At 71.4% G+C, this 15,210-nt stretch overlaps 1 protein-coding gene across 2 annotated transcripts; it reads left to right on the forward strand.

The window, feature by feature from the left end:
- Window positions 1-1,955: 1,955 nt before the first annotated feature.
- On the forward strand, window positions 1,956-15,027 carry SEMA4B (semaphorin 4B). 2 transcript variants are annotated; one of them, XM_054837480.1, is made up of 15 exons: window positions 1,956-2,100; window positions 6,836-7,029; window positions 9,812-9,972; window positions 10,296-10,358; window positions 10,469-10,567; window positions 10,714-10,825; window positions 10,980-11,096; window positions 11,212-11,369; window positions 11,855-12,036; window positions 12,211-12,361; window positions 12,503-12,713; window positions 12,800-12,915; window positions 13,079-13,242; window positions 13,318-13,409; window positions 13,578-15,027. In XM_054837480.1, the coding sequence occupies exons 2-15, from the start codon at window positions 6,927-6,929 to the stop codon at window positions 14,351-14,353; spliced, it is 2,505 nt and encodes an 834-aa protein (XP_054693455.1). In that variant the 5' UTR covers window positions 1,956-2,100; window positions 6,836-6,926; the 3' UTR covers window positions 14,354-15,027. The 2 variants fall into 2 exon arrangements, with proteins under 2 accessions (XP_054693455.1, XP_054693454.1); XM_054837479.1 differs by lacking the exon at window positions 1,956-2,100 and adding an exon at window positions 6,668-6,687 and having other exon boundaries at window positions 13,578-15,021.
- The last annotated feature ends 183 nt before the right edge of the window (window positions 15,028-15,210 follow it).

The raw sequence follows: 15,210 nt of genomic DNA on the forward strand, positions 1-15,210 counted from the left end.
GCCAGCGCGGCAGCCGTCCCCCCGTGGAGCGCAGGCTCCGCTGGCGCTGACGAGAGCAGCCATGTGGCACCGTCCCAGGAAAGGGCTGCCTTCAGACAAAGGAGTCCATCCCTGGCCGGAGCCCAATCCACACGCCCCAGGCTGCTGCCAAACCAGCTTCCCCCGAGTGCGGCTGGCCCCGGGAGGGTCCCCGGGGGCTGGCAGGGCTGGCTGCGGAGGGCTGGGTCCGAGCTCTGGGAGCAACGTGTCCTGGGTGGGCTCCGTCTCCAGTGGGTTGGGGGCACCGAGAGCCCAGCCAGAGGAAGAGTAAGGACCTGGAGGGGGATGTCTGTCCACACGTGCACCGCTGCCTGCAGGCAGCCTCGTGTCTGGCCAGGGGTGGGGGGGCGCCCAGGGGGCTGAAGGGAGTGCGTGCCCGGCGGGGCAACGCACAGTGTTTCCTTGTGCAAGCGGTGCTGCCCCCAAACACGGGCCCCCCTCACTGGCACTGCTCTGAGCGGCAGGCTGGGGGGTGGGGGCTTGGGGGCTTCGGCAGCAATCTGCCTCCCCCAAGGGCTGCAGGGCAGCGGCGTGGGCCAGGGGTGACGCAGACCGTGGGGCAGGGACACAGCCACCACCAGCAACACCACACTGCGCCCCCTCCTCATGCCGCCCCCGGGCCCAGGGGTGCACAGAGCAGGCAGCTGCCTGCGGCAGAGCCTCTGCACGTGCCAGCGGCACAGCCAAGTGCTGCCTGTGCTGCATGGGGCGAGGTGACACGGCTGCTCTGGGGACACGGTGCGACGTCAGGCAGAGCAGCCGGGCTGCCGAGGGGCTCGCTGGCCCAGGCAGGCAGATGGCAGCGCTCAGGGCCGGAAGGAGGGATGGAAACGGCACGCCACACAGCCAGGCTGGACGGACACTCTGGAAGGGGGGTTAGGGGCCACAGCTGGCCCTGGGACCCCTTCCTGGGACCCCTGCCCGGCCCAGCACCGGCAGGTCGGTGCCTGACACTGACCCCGGGGAGGGCTGGCACTGCTGCTACAGCTGTGCTGGCAGCTCTGCTCCAGGGCTGGGGGGGCTCTTCCTGCTGGACCCCCACACTGGAGCACAGCTGTGTGTCCTGCCCGGCTCCCCCATCACCCCCTCATGGCACAGCCCCCTGCTCCGCTCACCCCTCTTGTGCGCAGGGCACGGCTGCCTCCCACCCGGGCTGGAGCATGGGCCAGCCCCCGCCACGGCCATCGGCTCCTGGGGCCTGGCTCCCCCCACACCCCAGGAGAGCGGTGCACCCGCCCGGGCTCTCTGCAGACCCAGGCAGCGCTGCGCACTGCTGACACCCGGCCAGCAGCCTCCAGCTCCGAGCGTGTCACCGTGGGGACACCCGGAGCCGTGGGCTACCCCAAAACACAGGGAGCCGTCACCGCAAGATGCCTGGAGCCATGAGTTACCCCAAAACGCCTGGGGCCGGGTGTCGCCACGAGGACCTCACAGCGACGCCTGGAGCCATGTGCACACGCACGGGGTGTCCCCGCAGCTGCTGTGCAGCACCGACACCTCTGCTCCGGGGGCTGCCCCCCCGCCCCCCCCGCGGACTTTCACCCGGGAAGGGTCCCCAGCAGGGCACACGCTGCTGCCCCCCCGAACCCACGTTCCCTGCCGGCCCCAGGGCGCTGAGGGTGGCAGGCAGCACGCGGCCGGTCTCGCTCGGGGGCACCAGCGTCCTCCCGTGGACGGGCAGCACCAGCCCGGGCAGCCCCGAGTGGGGGAGAGCCCTGCCGGCCCCACGCCGGGACTCTCCCTCCCCCGACGCTGAGCCAGGGCCGCCCCCCCCCCAGCTCCCGCACCCCAGAACTGGCACCGACGCCCCCGAGCCAGGAGCAACCGCCCCCCCCCCGGGCTCCGGCCCCCCGACCCCCAGCGGGCGGAGCCGGCGGGCGGGACGCGGGAGCGGTGCGGGTGCCGGTGGCGGAGCCGGAGCGGCCGGGCGGGGCGGCCCTTTGTTGCGAGAGGCGGGCGGAGCACCGGAGCCGCCCGGAGCCGCCCCGCGCCCCGCCGCGGGCGGGGACCCCGGAGCCGCCCCCGCTGCCGGCGGGTCCCGCCGCACCCGCTGCCGAGCCGGTGAGCAGCAGGCGGGCGGGGTGGGGGGGGAACCGGGCACGGGGGGGGTGTGCGTGTGCGTGTTTGTGTGCAAGGGGGTGTGCACGGGCGGCTGCGTGCGGGGGGGGGGGCATGTGTGTGTGCACGGTTCCTGCGAGGAGTCTTGTGCGGGTGGGGTGTGCAAGGGTGTGCAGCGTGTGTGCGTGCACAGGGGCTGTGCGAGGGTCTGTCTGTGCACGTGCACGGGGCTCCCCAAGGGACGGGTGCGGGGGGGGGGTGGATGGTCTGTGCAGGGGGTGCGCGGGGCTTGGGGTGGCGGAGGGCCCGGGGGGGGTGGGGGGTGCGTGTGTGTGTGTGTGGGGGGGGTGTGTGTGTGCACTTGCAGGGTGCAGGCGCGTTCGTGGCTGGCAGCCCGCCTGGCAGCACGGGGCTGTTCCCCGCGGGGGTGTTTCCAGGTGTGTGTTTGCCGTCCAGGGTGTGTACAGCCCGTAGCCTCCCTGCGTGTGTTTACATGTGACGGGTGTGCGTTACGCACTGTGCTTGGCTGAGGGGCACGTGTGTTATGGGTTGCTGGTAAGGAAGTGAGTGTGCACACTCGGGTATGGGGCACGCGTGTGCGTGGCATGTCCCACGTGTGTGGATGTGCCCCGGGCACTCGCAGGCTGCACACATGCGTGTTCCAGGCGTGCGGCCACTGCGCCTGACGATGGTGTTAGGTGCCAAAGCAGCCCTTGGGCTGATGGACACACAGAGAGTTGTGGGGTCTCCTGGCTGTCCCCCGTGTCTGCCTCAGCTGCTGCTGTGGCTGCTTTTGGGGTCTGGCACCCCCTCCTCCCCCAGGCAGCACCGCAGCGAGGGTGCCACTGTGCCGGGGCTGAGCGGGGCCAAGGAGACCAGCACTGGTTTGGGCTCTGTGGGGCCAGGAATGGCTGGGAAGGGGTCACCCATCCCTGAGCCAGGACCCCCCAGTTTCTGCAACCCGGGGTGCAGAAGTGCCCGAGCTCAGAGCCCACCACGTCCGTGCACCCCGGGGTGCCGCTGTCTCTGTTTTGCCCAGTGCCGGGGGTGCCTGACAAGCAGCAGCAGCCCAGGGCAGCACCCCGCATGTCCTGCAGCCTCCTGGGCAGGCAGCGCGTGGGTGCAGGCAGCGTGTGTGTGGGTACAGGCAGGCGCTGGCACTGAGGGGGGGAGCTGGACCGTGGCGATACCCCGTAGTCCTCGGAGCGGAGCCCGATGTCGTGCAGGAGCGTGGGGCGTCGTCGTGATGGGACGGGTGCGTTTTGTGCGGTGCCTGCCGAGCTGGGCCCAGGGTCGGACAGGCACCGGCACCCCGGCAGGGACGTCCTGGTGGTGGGTCGGAGCTGGCTGGGGGGCACGGGGCAGCCACGCTTTGTGTGGCTGCTGGAGGGGCAGAGAGCAGGGCTGCGGCCCTGTGGAGGCCCTTGGCTCGGGCAGGGTGGCACAGCCAGCGCCCACGGGACGGGGAGGATGCTCCGGGGCCTGGTGGTGCCCTGCCCGGCTGGCCATGTCCTGCAGGCCTCGCACCGGGGCCAGCACCGGCTTTGCCCTCCTGCACCGTGGGCTAGAGGCCACCCCAGCCCCTGCTCCTTCCCCTCATCCTGAGCAGGGCCTCTCCCCTGGGGCCACCGGCTGCTGGGGTGCAGCGAAGCAGAGCCGGCATGCCTGCGCCGCTCTCCTCCCTGCCACGCTGCCGTCAGAGGAGCCCGGCTCCAGCGGGACGCGCGGCGTTCTCCGAGCTGCTGGCGCTGAGCAGCTGGGTCTGGGAGCATCTGTGCGTGAATCAGCATGGCCCTGGAGCCTGCGCGGCTGCAGGTGTGCGTGCAAGCGCGCTCACGCTCTGCGCGTGTGCGTGGCCGAGTGGAGGTTGCGGGTGGGAGGAGGGCTCGGGGGGACCGCCTGGTGTTGTCTGGCAGTCTCCAGGAGAGAGCCGAGCCGGGGGCGTGCGTGTGAGCCCCAGGAGATGTGGGTCGGGAGGAAGGGCCCGGACGCGTAGGCTGTGTGCAAGCCGGGTGCAGGTCTCTGAGTAGGGGACGTGCCTGCGCTGCTGCCTGCGCTGCTGCCTGCGCTGCTGCCTTTGCTGGGGCAGGCTGCAGAAGCAAGGCGTGAGAACGCAGGCAGCGGCGGCAGCAGCAGCAGCGGGGCACATGCAGCCCCGGTCCTGCTCCTCGCAGGCAGCAGCAGCCAGCTCCACAGCTGACTTCCCAGGCACCCGCCGCCCGCGGGGACAGGGTGGAGGGCGCTGGCGTGGGAATTCGGTGCAGAAACCACCGCCCCGCCTGCCTGGTGACCCCAGGCCACAGGTTTTGGTGCTGCCCGGGCCTGGCACCCCCAGCAGTTTCCCCATCGCCAACCGCTGTTGCGGGCAGAGGGCAGGCTGGGACGACGGCGCGGCCGCCACACTCATGCGTGCAGGTACCTGCAGAGCCGCGCAGGGCACGCACATGCCGGCCCATCCGGGAGCTGCGCCTGCGCGGGTGCGCGAGCAGGGCAGGGTGCTGCAGGGTGCCCCCGGCGCTGCCCCGCGCTGGCAGGCTGCGTGGGCAGGCGGAGGAGATAAATGGGAGTTTGTCGTAAACAGGCCTGGCTGCCAGCAGCGGTGGGGAGCGCCTCGCGGCCCGCACTTAAAGGCGCAGGCTCTGGCCTCGCTCCGCTGCCTGCTCACTGCCCAGCCTGGGCCAGGGCAGCCTGCCCTCCCTGCCTGCCCTCCCTGCCTGCCCTCCCTGCCTGCCTTGAGAGCAGCTGGTCTCCCCGCGGGGGGTTCCCATCGCTGCATGCCATCACACCAGGGTGTTGGCACGGCGCTCCCACGGTCACGAGCAGGCAATGGCCGGGTCCCCAGAGCCCCCCCAGGGACCCCCGGGTGCCGTGGGGACCACGGCTGTGGGAGTGAGTGTCTGCTCCCACCCCACGCAGGGTGGTGTGCCTGGCTCATATCTGGGTAGTTCCCTGGGCAAAGGGTGCTTTCTGATAAGCAGGTGAGGTAGAGCTGGTGGGGCTGTTCCCAGCCCAGGGAGGGACATCGGCCGCCAGCGAGTGCAGCGGGAGCAGGAAGGGAGCCGAGCCGAGGAGGGAGGAAGGGGCACCACCGGCAGCCCCAGACCCTGGGTGCCAGGTACGGCCCAGGGAGCGGGCACCATCCGGCAGTGCCGAGCAGGCAGAGCGCGGGAGTGTGGGCACAGCCATCCCAGGAATGCGGGGAGTGCTTCTCCCAGGCGGGGGGCTCTCGGGGGGCCCAGCCGGTGGGGTGACGATGGCTCGGGGTGCCAGGGCTGGCTGAGCAGGGTGGTGTGGAGCTCTACCCTGCGTGGGAAGGGCAGTGGTGGGGCAGCCCCCACCCCAGGAGAGCTGCCTGCTGTGAGGAGAGACCCTTTCCCCCCGTTGCCATGGCAAAATAAGCAGCTGTCATTAATAACGAGTTGCCATGGAGACTGCTGGACGAGCGGGCTGTTCTCTGGGGTCTTCATGTGCTTCTGCAGGGGGGCCACGAGCCCTTCCCACACCCTGGTCAGGGTGCAAGAGCCCACCATGGGCCCAGGTGGAGGGTCCTGCCCAGCACTGCCTGCTCGACGGATGCCCACACCACCCTGCCCACACTGTGGCCCTGCCGGGACCATGCTCATCCCAGATCCCTGGGGATGGGCCGTTGGGGCAGACAAGGACCGTGTCCCATGCCACTGCACACTGCCCTGTGTGGACACTGCTGCCGGCAAGCTTTGCCCCGTGGGCTGGCACGGGCATCCCGCTGCCTGGCTGTGCTGTGCCCCGTGGGAGCCCATCGTTGCCCGAGGGAGGGCAGGGAGCGCTGGGCTGTGCTGGGGCAGGGGCCATGGCCGCCACCAGAGACCACCACGGCCCGCTGCACGCAGGGCGGCCGGGGAAACCCTCTGCAGAGAGCGGAGATGGAGCAAAGCTTGAGCTGAGGGGAGTGGGAGCAGCAGCGCTCCCCGCACAGCCACAGGCTCTGGCAGCAGCCTCGGGGCCGAGCTGTCCCCCGGACAGACATCCCCGGGACAGACATCCCTGGGACAGACATCCCCGGGACAGACATCCCCCGGACAGACATCCCCGGGACAGACATCCCCGGGACAGACATCCCTGGGACAGACATCCCCGGGACAGACATCCCCGGGACAGACATCCCCCGGACAGACATCCCCCGGACAGACATCCCCGGGACAGACATCCCCCGGACAGACATCCCCCGGACAGACATCCCCGGGACAGACATCCCCGGGATCCCAGGCCAGCCCGTTCTCCCTGCTGCGAGGAGAGAAGTGTGGGTGCGCAGGAGCCCCCGGCTGCCAGGGCCCGCGGCTGCTGCTGGTGCATGGGACAAAGCGCCGTCCCCTCTGCACCCTGACCGGCTGCTGCTCGCTGGACCGGGCCGCAGGGGCAGGGACGGCCGGTGCCCCGGGCAGGGCGCTGCGGAGAAGCTCGCAGCACCGGGTGCCCCTCGGGGCCGCGGTGTCCCGGCAGGGGGTCCCGCCGGGGCGTGGCGGGGGCGGTCCCGACGGGGAACCGGCCGCCGCCTCTTCCGAGCTGCCGCCCCGCCCGGGGCACCGGCACGGCTCGGTGCGGCACGGCTCGGTACGGCTGGGCTGGGCTCCGCGCCTTGCCCCGCCCCGGTGCCCGAGCGGGCGGGCGGGAAGCCCCGGGGCCGGGGCGGGCGGGGGCGGCGCCGGGCGGGCGGCGGGGCCGAGCCGAGCCGAGCCGCTGAGCCCCTCTCTCCCCGCAGGTCTGCAGCGCCCGGGCGGCTTCGCGGGAGGCGGCGGAGGCCCGGCCCGGCCCGGCCTGGCCCGGCCCGGCCCGGCTCGGCTCGGCTCGGGATGGCGGCGCGGCCGGCGCTGCCCGTCCTGGCGCACTCGGTGCTGGCGGCGCTGCTGCTCTCGGCGGCGCAGGAGCCCGTCCCGCGGGTCAGCCTGCCCTACGGTGAGTGTCCGCCTGCCCTACGGTGAGTGTCCGCCTGCCCTACGGTGAGTGTCCGCCTGCCCGCCGTGAGTGTCAGCCCCGCGGGGCTCGGGGGGGCTCCGGCGGGTCGGCCCCCCCCGGGGCGGCTGAGCATCCCGCCCAGCTCCCGGGGCCCCACCCGGCCCCCCCGCGGGCACCCCACGCCGCGGGACAGGGTGGCCCCGCCGCCCCGCGTGGAAACGCCTTGTGACAACCGGCGGTGCTGAGGCTGCACAACACCCTCCCAGCCAGCCTGGCAAGCCGGGGCTCGTGTCCTGCCGTGGGGCTGGGGCGGCCGCGCTCCCCGGGGACGCGGGGGGATGCGGGGCAGCAGGGTCCCCCCCGGCAGTGGGGTGCAGGGGCTGGGGCCGTGCTGCTCGGACAGGGCACAGCCCCGGGGCTGCACACAGGGCAGTTGGGGAGCAAAGAGGCATGCCTCCCCACGTCAGGACCCACACCGAGGGTGTGAGCGGTCTGGGGCACCCAGGGGTGCTCGTGTCCCCGCACGCAGGGCAGCAGTGGCAGCCGCGGCAGCCACATCCTGTGTGAGCACGGGATGGGGTGAGCCAGCCATGGGGGCTCTGCCAGCTCTGCCGTGCAGTTTCATCCTCGTTTGGGCAGCCAAGTGCCTGCGGGCTGTCTCCCCGCTCAGCTGTGTCCCTGGGGCTCTGCACAGCCCCTTGCTATGCCGTGCCCGGCCTCAGGCTGCCCCGGGACCCACTGCAGTCCCCATCAGCAGCGTGGTCCCGGCAGGGCTCGGGCTGCACTGGGACAGGGGCCGGGAAGGGACAGCCAGGAGGCTGCTTGGCCAGGCAGAGCCCCTCACAAGTGGGGGGGACCTGGCCTGCAGACTGCTCTCACCCTGCAGAGACACGCACACACCCCCAGCATCTGGCGTGGGGTGGGTGAGCAGCAGGGCATGCTCCACAGGCAGCTTGGGCTTGATAGTCCGGTGCTGGGGCTGTGGCGTGGTGGGGGCTGCCCACGTGTGTCTGGGCTGGCTGCGCTGCCAGACGGTGGCTAAATCCAGCTGTTGCCGGCCAGCGGAGCCCGTCCCGTGCTGGCTGCTGGCTGGGCAGCCTGGGAGGGTGCAGTGGTTTGGGCCGGGCCGGCCCTGGCAGCGAGGTGCAGGCAGCTGGGAGCGCTCCCTGGCTCAGCATGCTGCGGTTCTTCGGCGTGGACATGGCCCCGCCACGTGCTCCCGTGACCGCTGGCCACAGTTGTGGTGGCACCAGCAGATCTGGGACCCGCTGAGCTGGATGGGAGCCCCAGGAGCCAGCGGGACAGCCCAGCTCGGCGTCGTGCCATGCTGTGCCACACCGCGTCGAGCTGCGCTGCCCGGCCCTGCCTGCACAGACCGGTTCTGGCCGAGCTCTGCCCACCTGCAGAGGCTGCTTTGGCTGCAGAGGTTGCAGCTCACGGGCAGTACCCGGGGTCCCTGACCTGGACCCCCAGCGCTGCCAGGGGGAGCTGGGTGGGGGGCGCGGGCCGGGAGCTCTGCCAGCAGCAGCGTGTGCCCGGCGGTGGCTCCCATGGAGCTGGGGAGCGTGGCCGCATGGGGCTTGCGGTTGGCGGGAGGGAGGAGCTGGAGAGCTGCTCCCCTGGAAGCGCTGGATGTGCCTCCAGCAGGTTTGTCTGGAAGAAGCAGGTCTTGTCCTAACAGGTCCCCTGGCAGCCGGCACGGGCCCCGCAGCTCCCCGGGCCAGGACAGCTCTGCGGGACGCAGGGGCCCCCCGCTGCCCCTCCGCTGCCTGCACTGAGCCATACTCATCATGGGCAGCATCACCCTGGCGCTGGGGCGCGGGACCCCTTGCGGGAGGATGCCCTGGGGGAGTTCGGCATCCCTCGGTCTGCGCTGCTGCAGGAGAGCCGGGGCGGGTGCTGGGCCAGGGGCCAGCTGAGCCCCCGGGGACAGGGAAGATGCCGCCCCGTCCGGCAGCAGCCGGGGCTCGCGGAGCAGCAGGGGAGGGGGAGAGGAGCAGGGTCTGGCAGCACTGCCGGCACCGCAGCGCCTCGAGCCCTCGTGGTGGCTTGCACCGAGCAGGGGCTTGCAGGAGCCCCAGGGCCGTCCTGGCAGGGATCGGGAAGCAGGCAGGGTGTCGGGGAAGGTCGAGGCGTCCCTGGGGCGTGGGGGGTCAGGGGTGAGGGAGTTGGCAGCATGAGTCAGCCCGACGTGTCCCGCTGACACAGCCAGGCCTGTCTGATTCAGAGCGGCTGCAGGAGAGGAAAGGCTTCCGGGGCCAGGCCACCCACGCGGGACGGGCGCACCGGTGCTCCATGACTCAGCCGGCAGCCTCTGCCCCGGTGTCTGGCAAGGGCAGCCGGTCCCGGCACCTGTCCCTGCCTGCCGCGAGCTCGGGGTCCCCGCAGGGCTGAGCCACCCGCACCGCAGGGCCGAGCCCCGGGGGCTGCGTGCGGCCAGGTGAGCGCAGACCTGGCTGCGCTGCCCAGTGCCGGCAGGGCTGCTGCGGCGTGCCCTGGGGCTGTCCTCGGGGCCGCCACAGGGCAGCAGCTCGTGCTTGCAGCAGTGCGGATGCTGCCCTTGGGCGCTATCGCGGCCATGAACGGTTCACTGCGGTGCGCTGCCGTGCGCGTCTGACCGCGTGAGGAGAGACGGATCTGGCCGTGGCAGCTCCGTGCAAGGCCGGGGCAGAGGTGCTGAGCAGAGGTGCCAGGAGCGAGCTGTGGCACGGGGGCCCTGGGGGGCCGGGTGCTGCCCCGCACGGGCTGCGTGAGGCTGATGCCCGTCGCTCTCCCTCCCCAGACTCCACCGAGCGGGTCGTGCAGCGGTTCGAGGTGCCCGGCGTGTCCAACTATACGGCCCTGCTGCTGAGCCCGGACGGCGGCACCCTCTACCTGGGGGCGCGCGAGCTGCTCGTCGCCGTCAACACCAGCCGCTTCGGGCCTGGGGCACCAGCTCGCAGGGTGAGCCCACGGACGGGGGCTGAGCCCCGCGCAGGACCACGAGTCCTCAGGGCGGGATGGGGGGCACCGAGCCAGCTCCGGTGCAGGGGTCCCCTCCCTGGCAGTGGTTGGGGTCTGTGCAAGCCGCTCTGCGTTCGGGAGGCAGTCGGGACAGTGCGGAGGCAGCTGCCCTGGCCATCCCGGGCTGGGGGTGCTCAGCTCCAGCCAGTGCCATTGAGGTGGGGAGGACATTGGTGCTGGGGGCGAGCTCTGCCAGCCCAAGCGGGGTGGTGTGTGGGGACCAGCCGGTGACGGGGGTCCCAGTGACTGTCCACGCTCTGCAGCTGCTGTGGAGCGCAGATGAGGAGAAGAAGAGGCAGTGCGTGTTCAAGGGCAAGGACCCCCAGGTGAGCCCCACTGCTGGTGGGCGTCTGGGGGCTGCGGTGGGAGCGGGCAGTGCCCCGTGCCGGGCTGCGTGCGGGCAGGAGGGGTGAGCCGGGTCCTCTCGCCCCTGCAGAGGGACTGTCACAACTACATCAAGATGCTGCTGCAGCTGAACAGCACCCACCTCTACACCTGTGGGACCTGTGCCTTCAGCCCGGCCTGCGCCTACATCGTGAGCACGGGGAGCGGGGCTGGGGGACGCGGGTCCCGCTGTGGGTGAGGTCGCCCCCCTCTGCTGTCGGGGTCCTGCAACGGGGGTCCCGGGCGCTGGGGCGGGTGCTGGCAGTGCTGCCGGCTCACAGCGCAGTCCTGTTGCAGAACGTGCAGCACTTCAGCCTGGAGCGGGACACGTCGGGGAAGGTGCTGCTGGAGGACGGGAAGGGTCGCTGCCCCTTTGACCCCGAGTACCGGTCCACAGCCGTCATGGTCGGTAAGGCACGCCGCCCCGGGACCCTCACCCTCTCTGCAGTGCCCGGCTGCTCAGCCGGGCTGCACCGGGGCTGGGCCAGCACGGACGCCGCCGCGGGAGCAGGGCTGCGCCGCACGGCACGTGCCGGGTCCCAGCGGGAACATCTTTTTGGCAGACGGCGAGCTCTATGCTGGGACCGTCAGCAACTTCCAGGGCAACGAGCCGACCATCTACCGCAGCCAGGAGAGCCGCATCGCCCTCAAGACGGAGAACTCCCTCAACTGGCTGCAGGGTGAGAGCTGGGGACGGCACAGCGGGTCGGGGTCTCCATCCCCAGCGACGGGGGAGGCGTGGGGATGGGGCTGGCCCCGGCGCCGGGGCGATGCTGAGGGTGCCTGTGTCCCCAGACCCGGTCTTCGTGGGCTCAGCCTACCTGCGGGAGAGCCTGCCCGCTGGCAACCCTGAGGGCGACGATGACAAGGTCTACTTCTTCTTCAGCGAGACCGGCAAGGAATTTGACTACTTTGAGAACACCATCGTCTCCCGGATCGCGCGCGTGTGCAAGGTGGGCACAGGGCAGCGGGGGTGTGCATGGGGTCTGTGCCCAGGATGTCACTCACCCCCGGGGTGGGGAGGGGACGTGGGACCACCTTGCTCATCTCCATCCCCTGGTTCCTGGACACTCCAGGAGGGGACCAGCACCCACGGGAAATCCCTCCAGGGCAGTTATGGCTCCGTAGTGCCCAGCCCAGGGTTGTGGCTCAAATCCGCTGCTCCCACTGGCCCCGTTGGTGGCAGCGACCCTTCCCCATCTCCTCTGCTCCCTCCCCAGAGGGGACACAAGCCCCGTCCTCCTCTTGGGTCGTGTTTCCCTTCCCCTGGGCACTTCAGACGCTGCTTTGCTTGTGCTTCCCCGACACTGGGGCTGCCCCACCGCGGCCTCGGCGCCGCTGCGTGGACACCAGACCCCTGCTCTGCTCGCCCAGCCCCGTGGGGCTCCCCGCTGCCGGGCGGCTGTGGCATCGTGCCCTGACCCACTGTGCCATGCAGGGGGACCAGGGCGGGGAGCGCGTGCTGCAGCGGCGGTGGACGACCTTCCTGAAGGCGCAGCTGCTCTGCTCGCACCCCGAGGACGGCTTCCCCTTCAACGTGCTGCAGGACGTCTTTGTGCTCACCCCGGGGGAGCTGCGCTGGAGGGAGACGCTCTTCTTTGGGGTCTTCACCTCGCAGTGGTGAGCGGCGGGCAGGGACTGTCGGGGGCCCCGGGACCGCTGCCCGCAGCACCACGGGGCGGTCGGGGAGGTGCGTGTTGGCGCTGGCCACGCTCGGGTTCCTAGGGCGGCACGGGGGGGTCGGCAGAGCCGTCGTGCCTGATCCTGCCACGGGCTTTGCCTCTCCCCTTCCAGGAACAAGGGCGGCCTGGGCAGCTCGGCCGTGTGCGCCTTCCCCATGCGCAAAGTGCAGGAAGCCTTCGGTGGGCTCTACAAGGAGGTGAACCGCGAGACGCAGCAGTGGTACACGGACACCGGCCCCGTGCCGGAGCCCCGACCGGGCACGGTATGTGCCTCCTCGGCACATGCTTGGGTGCAGGATGCGGGGCAGCCCCTCGCGCTCTCCCGGTCCTGGTGGCCACCACGGCATGGCCGCTTGCCCACCCGCTACCCTGTGCCCCGGCCAAGCTCCCTCCTCTCTCCCCAGTGCATCACCAGCCACACACGGCACCTGAAGATCAACTCGTCCCTCCAGATGCCGGACCGGGTGCTGAACTTCATCAAGGACCACTTCCTGATGGACAGCCCCGTGCGCAGCCAGCCGCTGCTGCTGCAGAGCCGCGTACGCTACCAGCAGATCGGTGTCCACCGTGTGCAGGGCCTCCATGGCACCTACGACGTCCTCTTCCTGGGCACGGGTGGGTGCAGCCACGGGCCGCTGATGGGTGGGTGCCAGCGAGCCGTGCGTCCCCAGCCCCACTCACCACGGCCCTTGTGTTTGCAGACGACGGCCGGTTGCACAAGGCCGTGTGCCTGAACCACGGGGTGCACATCATCGAGGAGATCCGCCTCTTCCCTGCAGGCCAGCCCGTTCTCCAGCTGCTGCTTGACCAGAACCAGGCAGGACCACGGGCGCGCCGGGGCTGGGGCGAGGGGGGGAAGCTATGGGCTCAGCCCGTGTGGGGCCGGTCCTGCTCGTGGGCTGGGTGTGCAGGAGCCAACCCCGCTGCACGGCTCTGGGGCCAGGGCCGTGCCACTGACACCGCCGTGCCCCTTCCCGCAGGGCCTGGTCTACGCAGCCACCTACACGGCGGTGGCTCAGGTGCCCTTTGCCAACTGCAGCCTGTACCGCAGCTGCGGGGAGTGCGTGCTGGCGCGGGACCCCTTCTGCGCGTGGAGCCGGGGCGCCTGCCGCAGGGCCGCCCTGCACACCCCGGCACACCCCCAGTAAGTGCTGCACCCCGTCTCCATCCCCCTGCACCCCGCGGCACCCCACTGCCCTGACCCCCCCTCTGTCCCCAGGCTCTGGGCGCAGGACATCAAGGACGCTGACACGGAGCGGCTCTGCCGGGCCAACACCTCCCAGCCCCGACCCCGCATCTTCCTGCCCCCAGGTGAGCTCCTGCGGGTTCTGCCCCTGGGGCTGGGGCCGCTGCTGGCCCCAGGGGTCCCGGGGGCTCCCACGCACCCCAGGCTCTCGCTCGGCACCCCCCATCGCCCTCGCGCCCACCGCCAGGGTCCCCACGGCCTCGCTGACGTCCCCATGGGTTGTCTCCCCACAGCCTCGGGTGCCCCGTGCCAGCGGGTGCAGCTGCTGCCCAACGCGGTGCAGCCGCTGCCGTGCCGGCTGCTCTCCAACCTGGCCTCGCGGCGCTGGCTGCACAACGGGGCGCCCGTCAACGCCTCCTACCTGGTGCTGCCCGACGGAGCCCTCATCCTGGTGGGCAGCCCCGAGCGGGCGGGCACCTACGAGTGCTGGTCGCTGGAGGAGGGCTTCCGCAAGCTGATGGCCAGCTACTGTGTGGGCGTGCAGGAGCCGGGCCACGGGCCACTGGACCCTGGCAGAAAGGGGGCCGCTGGCCGGGATGCCCTTCAGACCGTCAGCACGTCCCGGAGCACCTCTGTAGTGGGCAGCGCCGCGGCCCAGCTGGAGGGCAAGACCTACTGGACTGAGTTCATGGTGATGTGCGTGCTCTTCGCTGCTGCCGTCCTTGCCCTGGCCATCTTCGTCGTGCACCGGCACCGTGACGGCATGAAAACCTTGCTGGAGCCCGGCGACCCCAGCCGGCACCAGAAGCCGCCCCGCAAGCCGGTGGAGAGCCTGCCCCTGAATGGCAGCAGCCTGCCCAGCACGGCACCCGAGCACAAGGGCTACCAGGCCCTGCAGGACAACTACATCGTCAGCACTCCCGTGCACGAGCCCCCGGGCCCCCCGCGCGCCTTCTCCGAATCGGAGAAGAGGCCCCTCCACGTCCGGGACAGCTTTGTGGAGGTGTCTCCCGCCTGCCAAAGACCCCGGGTGCGCCTGGGCTCCGAGATCCAGGACTCGGTGGTGTGACGGGGACGAGAGCCGAGCCCTCACCCACGACCGCCTCTGCTCTGCTGAGCCTCGCCGGACCGCGGCGCCGCGGCCGGGGTCCGTGTTGTCTGTGTGTGCATGCCCGGAGCCCGTGCGCTGCTGCGGCACCCACCCAGCTGGCAGGGCCGGCCCCACATCGCCCCATTGGGGCTTGGCTTCCCAGGGAGCTCCCTGGGCATCGCCTCGGCAGCTCCAGCCGCGCTCCTCGGGACGGAGCTGGCGGTGAGGGGTGGTGCGTGCCTTCCAGAGACGTGCCGGACCTTTCCCCCAGCCTGGTGTCCCCACCGCAGGGATGGATGCGGTGCCCGGCTCAGGCTGCTGGCATGGCCCCGGCTCTGCCAGCTCCACCGGGCCCCGGCCCCCTCTATGCAGAGGGCAGGAGGGGGCGGCCGCAGCCCCCTCGCGCCCCAACTCACTGTGACATCCCGGTGTGGGACCCGGAGCCACACGTGCGGCCGGGCGGTGCCGGCGCAGCGACCCCGTGGCATGTGCTGTGTGTCTGTGCTTGGTTCGTTTTTAATACGTTGAAAATGTGAATTGTGTCCCAGAGAGGGAGCAGGGAGCAGCGCTTGCCCCGTGCTGGGCTGGGAGTCACCCCCCGCATCCCCACGTGCGTGTGCAGAAACGTCTGTGTTTTTTATATAAAGTCCACGTGTCTCCTTTGGACGCATGTGTGCTGCTGTGCCCGTGCAGCCAGTGGGGCTGGGCACCTTCCCAGGGCTGGCTGCAGCCAGGACCATCCGGGCAGCCCTGCGGAGAGGAACCGTGTCCGGCTCACGCTGCGGTCGGGGGGAAGCCTGCCCCTGGCCCGTCTGCAACGTCCCCACGTGCTGGGC

This window comes from Grus americana, chromosome 10 (genome assembly GCF_028858705.1).
Source record: "Grus americana isolate bGruAme1 chromosome 10, bGruAme1.mat, whole genome shotgun sequence".
Lineage (NCBI taxonomy): Eukaryota > Metazoa > Chordata > Aves > Gruiformes > Gruidae > Grus > Grus americana.

What these genes read in the sequence shown, in the direction of transcription:
- SEMA4B (XM_054837480.1), top strand. Translation starts at nt 6,927, where the DNA reads ATGGCGGCGCGGCCGGCGCTGCCCGTCCTGGCGCACTCGGTGCTGGCG. An exon ending in CGGAGCCCCGACCGGGCACG is followed by an intron (nt 12,362 to 12,502) that starts GTATGTGCCTCC and finishes CTCTCTCCCCAG; the next exon opens with TGCATCACCAGCCACACACG. An exon ending in CCGCATCTTCCTGCCCCCAG is followed by an intron (nt 13,410 to 13,577) that starts GTGAGCTCCTGC and finishes GTCTCCCCACAG; the next exon opens with CCTCGGGTGCCCCGTGCCAG.